This window comes from Podarcis pityusensis, assembly GCF_964106645.2.
Source record: "Podarcis pityusensis genome assembly, chromosome: 10".
Taxonomy (NCBI): domain Eukaryota; kingdom Metazoa; phylum Chordata; class Lepidosauria; order Squamata; family Lacertidae; genus Podarcis; species Podarcis pityusensis.
The window spans coordinates 43,030,263-43,042,891 of NC_138035.1; the positions used below are offsets into that span (position 1 = coordinate 43,030,263).

Genomic DNA, 12,629 nt, shown 5'->3' on the forward strand with positions numbered 1-12,629 from the left:
TTAAAGAGATCTGCTCAGGCTACATATCTCACTTGTTGGTATTTGCTGCCACCATCTGAAATATCCTGGGTATCAGAGTTAACAATAAAGATGCTACTCTCTGCAATAAGTACAGGCCCACATTGTAATTATTTTGATTTGATTGTCTGGTGTGGAGATTAAGCAGTCTTGCGTTGTCTTACAAGCTGCCAATAAAAATAATTTGCTCTAGTTCAATGCACACAGCTGGTACCTCAACAGACTTAAGGACAGGTTAAATCAGGATTGTGAATGTTACCTAGAAGCAAGTGTTACTAGTTTAGGATATTTCAAACATTTGCAATGTGAAATGCTAATAGCTGCCACAGGGGGAGAAAAGAGAGAAAATGCAAGAAGAAAATGAAAGGGGGCATTTGTTTAAGAAAGGGCTTTGCTTACTATAGTGGCACATCAAGAGAGCATATTTCAATATAAAACTGCAGTTGTTTAACCACTATATCTCTATCTAAGCAGGTCACCACTTTGTGAAGTAGGTAACTGGAAAATTGCGGTGTTAGATGTCTAATAATCCATGTTACTTTTTAGTTTATTCTGGCTGTTGGCCTGCTCCTTTGGAGTCTGCACTGCCAGCAAATCAAAGCCTACAAAACTTTATCATGGCCTATAAAATCCAGATAAGACTGGGGCACTGTTAGTGAGTGGTTCCCTAGACCTCTGAGGGCACCGGTGCATAACTTAGGGGTACTTTGCCGTCAGCTTTGACTGGTGTCCCAGCTGTGCCCCTATCTGGACGGGGATAGCCTAACACCTGTTGTTTATGCTCAGGTAACCACTAGGTTAGATTATGGCAACACCTTATATACAGGACTTTTTTCAGCTGGAAGTCACTGGAACTCAGTTCCAGCACCTCTCAGGTGGGTGCCATTGCCATTATAAGAGAACAAGGGAGGCATTCATGGTGAGTTCTGGCACCTCCTTTTATAGAAAACTAGCACTGGATATGAAGGGCTACCTCTGAAAATGGTTTGGAAACTTCAACTGGTGCATAAGTTGGCAGTGAAATTGCTCATCGAGGGAAGACAGTTTGATTAAATTACACTGATCCTGGCCCAACTGCAGTAGCTGCCAGTTAGTATTCAGGCCCAATTCATAGTGATGCTTTTGACCAATGAAGCCTTCACGGCTCAGGACTGAAATATTTCAAGGACCATCTGTCCCCATATGACCCACCTCAACCCAACCCTGCAATAATCATTTGAAGCCCTTCTTCGTGTGCCTCCTCCATGAGAGGTATGGAGGGTGGCAACACCAGAACAAGCATTTTCTGTGTTGCGCCTCCCCCCTTTGGAATGGTGTCCCCAGGGAGGCTCACTTGGCACCCTCATTACATACCTGTAGATACCACCAGGCAAAAATGTTTCTGTAGAACCAGACCTTTGGATGATTAACATTCTATGGGCTTTTAAATGTGTTTGTGGGAGGGATGTTATTGGCTTTTTTATGTTTTATTGTGTATTTTGGGTTCTCATTTTATATTGTGAACCACTCTGTGATCTTCATATGAAGGGTGGTATACAAATTCAATTAAAAACAACAACAAATCTATGGCTACGGATTCAGTTAATTTACAAATATACAAAAATGCATGTTAAAATTCAGTTGCTTGTACAGTGGTACCTCGGGTTAAGAACTTAATTTGTTCTGGAGGTCTGTTCTTAACCTGAAACCGTTCTTAACCTGAAGCACCACTTTAGCTAATGGGGCCTCCCACCACCACCACACAATTTCTGTTCTCATCCTGAAGCAAAGTTATTAACTTGAGGTACCATTTCTGGGTGAGCGGAGTCTGTAACCTGAAGTGTCTGTAACCTGAATTGTCTGCAACCCGAGGTACCACTGTATTAATAACCATATTTCTCAGGTACTTCCCTCCCTATATTCCAGTTAAGAAAATGAGGTGGGAAACAGCCCAAAAGGGCCTTTGTAATACTTGAAAACAGATCTCAAGGCTATTCACACACACACACACACACACACACACACACACACACCAAACTTTCCTTACATACCTATTCATTCCATTTCCAGTCATTCTCCCACAGAATCATTTAAGCAACAAAGGAAATGCAAAGTATAAAGGAACAGGTAATTCACAAGGAACATACTTCTGGTCAAAAATGTACAAACACTGTTATAAATTTATATCATTAGACAAGAAACAGTTGTTAGAGCCCAGACATGATGAATTGTGAAGGAGACAAGAGAGCCTACAATAAATGCGGACTGAAAACCTATGACCACAGGTGCACAACAACTGTGCTTTGGTATAGCTCATTCCAGGCTATCACCAGCAGTTCATCTTACAATAGAAAACTGATGCCATAGATTGGATTACACAGCTGATAGTTCATTGTCAGCAATGAACTGCACAGCAAATAATGTGAACAGTTTCATTTTTTAACTACACATAATCAACACGGACTGAACAAAACTAGAGGAGCTAGGAGTCCTCCTTTAGGAAGTAAATGGACAGATTTTAGTGTTTATAATAGAGAAGTCACAATCAATGGCAGAGATAGAACAGGCAATCAACATGCAAGCCATCTAAGACTAAGATTTTGTTTCATTTAAAGACAATTCATTGTTTCAATTCATTTAATTCCCAGCTCCACACAAACAAAAGTTGTCCCTAACAGTAGAAATTTCACACAATACTTTATTAAATACATTTCAGGCTGAAGCAGTGCTAATTCTTCTACCCAAGTGATTCTTAAACTATTTTCTTAGGAAGCTGTCTCACTGAGTCAGACCTTTTAATTCAGTATCATCTACACTGGCTCGCAATGGCTGAGAGCTTCAGAATATTTACTAGCCCTGCCTGGAAACTCTATGTGCTTTTACCACTGTGTTACAGCCCTTCCTGTCAGGGCTCCCTCAATGAAAAGACTGATAAAAGCATAAATACTCATTAATTGCTTTTCTGGTCTTACTATATTACCCTTGCAGTGCCCAGGCTGCATATGATATCCACATTCTAGGGTTCATCTTACATAAAATGAACAGCAGACCCCAAACTCTACACTAGCAATGAGGAATATAGGCAAGAATGGTCTGCAATAGACAGATTCTGACAATAACTTTTGGGATGTTTTAAGTGGCAGTCTAATCAATGCAATAAAGAAGGGATCCAAAAGGTGAAGTTTGAGCATTATTGTTCTAATCCTTTCCCACACCAACAACCCTCCTGAACATGCTTACATTTTAAAATTTACAGTTGTTTTCCGCCAAGATAAACAGTATCATACAGTTCAATTTCTCCTCTATTGAGCTTGGCCAATAAACTGAAATTTTGATTAGTAGAATTTATTTTCACTTGTAAACCAAATCATGGGAGCAGACAGACATAACCTGAATACAGAGCTTGCAGTGGCGCTGTGATGTCACAACTGAGCCAATATATGTCCTTGACTACTACACCCCTCTTTGGATCATTCACTCGCTGCTAGCCTTCTTCAGCTGATTAAAAGCCACAAAGCTTTATTTAGCCAAGTACCTGAAATGGGATGCTTCCCAGCTCAGGCACCCAAGTGCATGATAGGTTGTTAATTTTTTTCCAGACAGGTAGAGGAGGCACAGCAGAAGTTGGCAAAGAGTAAGGGGCAATGTGGGTAGGAATGACAAGTGTGGATTTCATTGTATGATTCTCTATCAACAGTTCAGATGCAAAGTTTCCCCTGTGGCAGAGCTAAATAATATGCTTCAAGTCTGTCTCTAGTCTATGTGTTGAGCAAGAAGCATAAGAGCACTAAAATCCCTCTAGAAACTTGACAGCTCATTTAAATCAATTATTTTACATACGATATGCTAAGTTGCAACACACAGATATCCCTACAGCTATTATACAAAGCTGTTATTTTTGCAGTCTTGGGCAAGGCTTTTCCACTGGCCAACTAAAAATTAGGCAAAGCTTGCATTTAAAAGCTATGGTGATAAAGAGTTGAATGTCTACTGTGGTTTAAAGAATAAAATGCCAGTGGGCAGTGACTCCATTAAGTATCACTAGCAAGCAATAAATTAGAGATGTTAACTGACCTAGAAGGCTTTTTTTGACTGGTTGCAATTCCACTGTGATTAGACTGAGTTGCATATCTGGCTGTCAGACTGTATGAGAAGAAACAGAGAAATTGAATTAACGAATTTTTTTTTTTTTTTGAATATGCATAAAAAGCAAAAACTTACCACCAAATGATGACTTAATGTTATGCAAATAGAACATGGATAGAAAACAAATTAATCAAAGAATGCATTAAATGTAATGATTATACCATGAGTTTTCAAAGTATGGACTATGTTGTAATGCAAGGCATTGTAAACTGTCCCATCCACAGTTTCCCTGAGTGGTAAAACCTATGGGAGTAAGACGTGGGAAAGGAATTGGACTGGGCAGAATGGTGCAATGTGTGTACTAAGAAACCTCTATTATCTGTATTTCCTAAGACTAAAGAAATAACATTTAAGATCTTACACAGGTGGTACTTGACACCCCAGAGGTGCAACAGAAACAGTTTTCTATTTTCACCACACTGTTGAAGGAAATGTGGCTAGGCTGGAACCTTCTACCATATGTGGTGGTTATTAGAAGCTATACACATGGTTTAAAAGACATTCTTACAAGAGATTACTCAACAGTCTTTGCACCCAATTAGCTCTGTTAGCCATTTTTGACGGGGAGAACAGGAACATTTCTATTGGCATTCAGTTGCACACAACTGGAAAAATTTGGACAATTTATCTAAAGACTGTGGGTGCCAACAAATCTGGTCAATTGTTCCTACAGAGAGATTTACCAAACAAGCTTTAGATGGAGAAAAAGACAATAATTTTATTGAGTTTTGGTAAGCATGTATTGCTTATGTGAATAAGAATAAGTAAAACTCACAACTGCCAGCCCCACATGGTAATCTCTGGCAGAATGTTCTTGTTTAAGTCTTGCTTTTTTTGATTCAGGAGCAGAAGGGAGTGAGTGGAGGACTGGAGATACTACTTTTGTTTCTGTAATATTGTTCTTTATGTTGACCATGGTAAACTGTCAACATTCTAGCTGGGTTAAAACTCAAGATGTATCATTGCTGAGCAAACTCAGAGCTTATTGCAGATACAAATACTGGCACTGAACTTTGCACCAGATGCCATAAAATTTTATCTAAGCATCTACTTTCAACACTAATTGAGGGTATCATCTTTGCTGAAGAAAGCCATTATTTATTGGGATGGGAAACTTGTGGCTTCCAGATGTTGTTGGATTCCAACCTCAATCAGCTCCAACCAGCAGGGCCAGTAGTTATGGATGATGGGAGCTTTAATCCAGCAACATCTGGTGGGCTGCAGTTTGCCCATTCCTGCTTTACAAGGACACCCAAAAGTATTAATGGGGACCATGTGTTACCGTCAAACTTCATTAAAAAGCACATTAAAGACTGTATACAGCATTTTAGGGCTGTTTTACTAAAATCAACTTTTTTGTGAGAAGAACTAACCAGAATGACAGACCAGAATGACATTGTGTAGCAGACAAATCTACTTTCTCATTATATTATGACACATTCATCCCACTGTTATTGTCCAACACTACCGGCTGGGGGACATGGATACAATGACGATGTGTTCTGTAAGCACAGCCTATGCTAGAAACATGCATAGCAATGATGCACAAAATGAAAATCAAAGGAAGGTGCTGGTGTTAGTAAAGAACATAGCATGGTTAATTCTAAGAGGTGATGATAGTGACAAGTGATGTGATTTGGCCAGGAATATATGACAAGGGATGTAACTAGACCACTTATAACTTTGTGAAACTGTTGCTGGACTGTATAACTTATTACAGCTGGGAATCACAAGACTAAATCCTTCATGCCGCCACCCCTTGCTGCCCCCAAAAGTGATGGAAAGTTAGGTGCCTGACTTTTCCCGTTACACAAGTGAGAGCTTGCAGGAACACACAATCGGGAGGGAATGCAGAATGGGAAGAACGCAATAAGGTGGTGCTGAGCTGGGCTTCATCTAGATTGTCCTAGCACTGCACAGCTAGTATTAACAGCATCAGAGAAAACACTGCTGCAATCCAGGGATTTGGAACCAAGTTCACATATACTGAGTGACGCTGTTGAAACTCAGCATTTGTCCATTTGGAAGTCAAATCTAGTATGTTCGTAATTCTTGAATGTAACGTAATTCCAATGAACTTTAATATTTTCATACTTCAAGCTGAGTTTGGTTACAAATTAGTTTGTATTTTCTGTGCCTGTGCAGTTGGAAAGAAAAGTAGTGAACTTACAGTGATATGGGGTGATTTGAGGGCTTTCAAACCATTTCTTTTTTATTTTAACTTCCTTGCCAATAAGGATTAGAGCTTGAACTTCCTTGCATGTCAAAGTCTCTCTGGCAGACTAGGAAGCATACTTCTTGCCAGTAGTGGCTGGCGAGGCACTGTGGGTAGGACAGTTTTGTTGACTTCACTTCCCAATGCTGCACATCACTGTCATCACCAAGAGGGAGGCAGCAGGAAGCTTGATATGGCAGCAGCAGTGGAGCTACTCTGATGCTCCTGCCACTACACTTGCACTGTGCTGAACTTCCCATCGATGGCCTGCTCATCCCCTTCTCAGTAACTGGCCTCAACATGCAACATTGGGAAGCCAGATCAGCAAACCATTCCAGTCTGTGCCACCCTGCCAACTGCTACTGGTTCTTGTCACGCACTTTCAAAGCAGGGCGAGAAATGCCCCTGGAAATGGCTCAATGTGATCAAATAGCATTATTTATTTTTCAGGGAGCATGCAGAGGAAGAAAGAAGACTGTCCACATGGACCTATGGAGGCAACTTTTACACACACAGCCCAATTAAGCATCAGGAAATAAATGTTACATTATGATGTAAGTGCCATTTCCAGGGACGTTTCTGGGCCTACTTTTAAACTATGTGCTCCCTAGTCTCTTAAAGGGGGCTTCTACATTTAAAGAAGTTACATAAAATGGTTTTAAAGCACTCAGACGGCCTCACACTACTGCAGGTTTAAATTTGAAGATACTTCAACATTTTGAACTATCAAAAGAACTTTTGGCAAAGTTTTAATGTTGGATTTGTTACTTGGCAAGAAAATTACCCTTTTTGATTAAGCAAGTTCACCCTTCACACTAATATTGAGGGGTGAACTCTGGAAACTGTCAGAGAAAGAGAAATCAATGGGCATGGTCAAAGTTTTGTCTGGACTTTGTTAATTTTCCCCAGCAGCAGCGTGAGATGGTAATATGGAGTGGAGATAAGGGGTGAATAGGAGAGGCAAGGCTGACAACTTGGAACAGCATTCAGTTTGAGGCTATGCTTGCCTGTTGGAAAAGTGAAACAAGTAAAAAGGGCTGCAATTTTGGTGTAAACCAAATCACTTGGCATTATGAATATAAAAATGATGACTATTAGTTTCTATGTGATAGGCTGGCATTATTCCCCAGTCTCTTCCTGGAAGCAAGAATGGTTCTATGTGGAAAATGGAAAAAGGACTTTGAGTGACTCACAAAGGCAGCTAGCTACTTACTGAAAAGTGACTTAAGGGAGAAAAAGTCTAGATTGCAGTGCAATAGACTACTCATTTCATCAACAGACACCACTAAACTCATGTCATCAAGAATCATAAGGGAAGAATACTAGCCTGTGGTGAATACTAAAGCTAATAGTGAAGCCTGTGATTTATTATTGAAGCCTTGGGTAATAAAGCAAATAGTATAGTCCTTTATTGGATTAAAAACAGGTTGCAAAGCAATGCAGATATGCCAATGATCTGAAAAGTCAAATATGTTGTTAATTGTAGGAGCAATTTTGTCTTATATGGGAAGAAAATCCCCAAACTAACCATAAAGCTCAAAAAAACTTAAGCATACAATTTTTCTCTTTTAGTTTCCAACACTTTTAATGAGATCTCACATGTATAGCTTATATAAAAGTGATAGAATATGAAAATATTATGCACTGTAAAAACTACACCAACCTAGATATGATTACGTCTAGATATGGTTATGTTTCCTTTTACAGAGGAAAAAATATATGGCAAGAGACAGTATTCAAAACAAAATAATAAGAACACATACCATTACCAGATCTGCATGTGAACTTTTATCTTGCATTCATGTTCACAGAACAATTACACTGGAGACAACTGAGTGCCATAGAGGTTATCACAAGAAACAGGAATGCTTTAGAAATACCAGCATTGTCTTGCTTACTTGGCAAAATTAGCAAGAGCCAAAATGCACAAACTGGTGGGCACAGAGTAAAATTGCTTTGCTTATCTTGCACATGACAGTCGTTGATCTCAACACAGTCCAGCATTCACAGCAACCAACTAAATGCCTAGCCAAGACATGAGGAAAAGAGCCCTCTGTTGCAAGGCCATTACTTTACCTAGCTCCGTATTGTTTCAAATAGTCATCCCTTCCCAGCCCCTGCCTAGGGAAGCCAGGAATTGGCTACAGCCTCTGTCCTGCTGGATAAATTTGTCTACAAGTAACATCCTCCAAACAGTAAAGTTTGTAACAGTATTTATGCACACAGTCATAATTGTAATCCTAGTAGTTATTTTGTTTATTTAACATGTGCATGTTGAGGTGTAGGAACCTGTGCCCCCACCCCAAAAATGTAAAGGTCCCAAGCTTTCATCAACCCCAGCTAGCATTGACAACAGTCATGGATAATGAGGGCTGTAGTCTGTCAAGATCTGGTTGGGTTTCCTACTGCATTCGACTCCTTCCTTAAATACACAGTCACTACAACATCAGAACCGGTCAGTACCAGTCAGTACAATGTACTTGGATATGTTAGACATATTGGACAAAGTCCACCACAAAAGGCTCCTAAGGAAACTCATGGGATAGAATGAAAATGGATTGACTGAGAACTTAAAAGTTAATAACCAAAATTAGGAAACAAAGAGTAGGCAGAGGGGACCCAGCACCCTTAATCTTTGACCTCTTTCCATGCTGACTGAGGCTGATGGGAGCTAGATTCCAACATCTGGAGAGGCACAGGTAGTCCACCCATGATAAAAGCAATTCACTCAATGAACGTAATCTATAAATACGGAAATTTGTTATTTCTTTTTACTATCCAGCAGGTGAGGTGGTAGATGTGCTGAATCACTGTGATAATGGGCTGGATGAGGATCAATTCACTCAATCAATCAATTAAAAAAAAGCTCATACCAGACGAAACAGAGATACTGGTAGTTCCTCCCGATACAAACAGCATGCAGTAAATAAAAAATGAACTTTAGCTATGGTTCATGACTTGTCTGGAGCAAGCCAAGGTATGACACTGGGCTTGGACATAATGCTAAACCAAACTATGGCTTGGCTCTGAAAAGAGCAGCAGGAGGAAGACCAAGGAAGGGGCAAACAACTGTGAATTTTGCTCCATGAAGTTGTATGTTTGCTCATTTAGTCATGGTTTGTCCTAGTGTTACATGTGTTGATTGGCTTCAAAAAAATTCACAAGAACTGCTAGTCCAGTGAGAGTCATTATTCCCTTTGCTTTTTCTGTGAAAGAGCAAAGTAAAACATTACCCACAAAAAACCAGCCATAAGTACCAACCAGCCAAATATATTTGCTTTTCTAAAGTAACACAGGGTGAACTTTAATGAATTAAGCAAATCCATCTGGCTGTCAAGCTGCGACCACTATTTCTATATGTGATAATGTTGGTTTGCCTGCATTTAGGAATTTTGCTGACAGCTTCTTGAAATCAGTTACCAACTAATCCACAAATGGGACAGAACTTTCATCTACATGTGTTTTCCCTTAGTATCTGGGTGGTTGAAAGATCATCGCCATGGCAAGCTTAGATATATGCTGCAATGATGAAACAAACTAGCAAAATGTGTCATAAAATATAATATAATCATTGTTGCCATGCATTTCTGCTGACAGGTATAAATAAGGCCATCAGCGCTGTGACCTTTGTGTATGTGTAAAATAAACGAAAATGAATCCGTGACTAACTCACAAGTGAAATGTTAAAAAAGAGAATTCAGCAGAACTGTTCAATATAACTATTTTCATTCCTTTCTCAGAAACAAAGGCTTATTGATGGCCAAAATGTCTCTCTTGTAAAACACCCTTTCCTTTCATATTTCTCTTGATGGATTTGGGGCAGTCAACATTATATCCTCCAGATGTCGCTAAACTACAACCCCTATCATCCCTGACTCCTTGGCATCCTTTGCAGTCTAAGGAAGATGGGAGTTGTACTGCAACAACTCCTTGACAACCACAGAAATATTTACAGCTTGGATATAAAGAAGGTTCCTCACTGGAAAGATACAAAGCTACTCAGATGCAGATTAATATGCTAACTTCCTCTAATTGCACCTTCTTTGAACATGCAAAGTGTGAATGTATTCACACATCTCTGAAGAAACATCATATGTTAACTCCACTGGCATCTGAACAAAAATAAGCCCCTACTTTGCACATTTCATGGGGAAACTGAATAATTCTTGCATCCTCTCTGTTTTACCATCCAAGATTCAGGCATAGGCCAACTCAGCCCTCCAGATATTTTGGGACTACAACTCCCATCATCCCTAGCTAACAGGACCAGTGGTCAGGGATGATGGGAATTGTAGTCCCAAAACATCTGGAGGGCAAAGTTTGCCTATGCCTGATCCAAGTTCTCCTTAGTGCATCAGACAAAGTGATCTCCTCCCACCCCCCCAACCTTTGGAAAGTGCACATTCTTAGTGGAGAACTTCCCATATGCTTGTCAGCCTCTACAATGATCTACACTGATCAAGGGCCAAGCAAAGGCTAATTACTCTGATTATTGTTTTTACAATCTACACTCCCTCACAGAGACACATAACCATAATGCCAGACCACATTTTTACCCTATTTTATTGGACCACGAGGAATGGCTCAATAGATCTTCATACTCCAATACATCAAGATCAGTGTGAGAGATCTTCTTACTGTGCACTCTTAAAGTTACAGTCATTACATTAAATGGAAGCTTGACTACCCTATGTTCTCCTACAAATGGACCTTGAGCTTGTTTGGAGGTTCTAGCAGGGGAGCGCAGCTATCGTATACCCTTGACCAAAGAATGGTACACTCCTTCTATCTGGGATGGTCGTTTTCTTGCACCGAGTGCGCAGCTTCGGGAGGGACGCACATGGAGAGGTGAGGGAGAAAGGGGGCACTCGCCTAGCCAGCCAGATCAGCCGAATCAACCCTGGTGATCAATGGGGTGACAGATGTCGCAGCCAGATCACCCTCACATCCATTACATTAAATGATTCTACCTGATGAAAGGTATTCAAAGTAACATAAGGAATCTCAATGTTCCTTTTATCTTTTTTGGGGGGGGCAGGGAATACATCCCAAACAATGTAACTCTAATTGTAATATACCAAATACAACTATTTTCAGCAATATAGTGTCCACTATGAATACTATACATGCACATTCAAGCGCAAATTAAGACAAACTATCTGCAAATGTTAGGATGAACGAAAACAATTTAATTTTTGGGAAATGATTCATTTCATTTCCAAGCCAATCACAATTCAGCCTCGCTTATCCTCCAAACCCTCCTCTGTATCTCTTGAGCCCATCCCAACTACCTTAATCACCCCACCCTGCAGCCCTTTCATCTTCCTTTTAAAACACGCTTACCAGCCGGGCCAAAAGTGGCAATGCTGCTCCAGCCACAGTAAAAGGGAGGAGTGTTTTTTCCTCCCACTTGGCCCCAGCCTCTTGCAAAGAACCCATTGCCCCTTGGGAAACTACATTGACTGCAATGTAAATACTACCCAGTGTAGTTATTGCAATATTATAGTGTCATGAGCCGCAAAGCACTTTTCCTAATGATTTTAAGCTTCATTGGGAAAACAGTGCACACCTGTTGCCAACTATCCCACTGTAGATTGCATTTCAATAGCTAAAGCAGAAAAAACGAACGAGTGAGAAATGCTTTTTAATTCAACTCCTTACTCTTCAAAAGCACTGAAAAGATGAGTGCAAAATTTACACAAAGCAACATGTTGTATTCAATTAAATATATATCACAAAATGTGCAGATTTGTTCTAACCATGAATTATATTAAAATAAGTGTTATGAAGTGTATTCTTTATTCATGCTTACCAAAGTCTAATCATCTGTGTGTTGTGTTACTATTCTTACAGAATGATTTAGAGAAATATGTTTCACTGTATAAATAAAATCCTGTTGATTATCCCCTGTTGATAATCCAGATTTGAATTTTCTTGACAGCACTAACAGTGATATAACAGAGTACTTTACAAGCCCAGGTCAGTAGACTTCCAGTTACCATTTATTATACCTTCTACGAACCATGTTCAGTAAACTAAAAGATAAATGCATATTTGGAGTGTATTACTCCATTTATAAGAATGTAAACAAACAGTGCATATTATTCAGAAAAGTAATCTCTGTTGTGTTTTAAGAACTGGGTGCTTTCTTGCCCTCCCAGAGAAGATCATGTTCAATTATATGGTGTAGTGACAGCCCAGAGTACTTCCGTATTACACTATTTATGCCATAGTCATGCTATTCTGTGTAGTAAAAATAACTCTAGGAAGG

General features: G+C 39.7%; 1 protein-coding gene across 10 annotated transcripts in view; it reads right to left on the reverse strand.

Moving 5' to 3' along the window:
- The window catches only part of NAV3 (neuron navigator 3), a 430,222-nt gene that overhangs the window by 129,211 nt on the left and 288,382 nt on the right, over positions 1-12,629 (reverse strand). For 8 of the 10 annotated variants that reach the window (XM_080971313.1, XM_080971308.1, XM_080971312.1 and 5 more), the window contains one exon: positions 4,072-4,140. The exons of the other annotated variants lie outside the window; for them this stretch is intronic. In XM_080971313.1, coding sequence (XP_080827439.1) covers positions 4,072-4,140 — 69 coding nt within the window. The remainder of the gene's footprint in view (positions 1-4,071; positions 4,141-12,629) is intronic. 10 annotated transcript variants of the gene reach the window in all.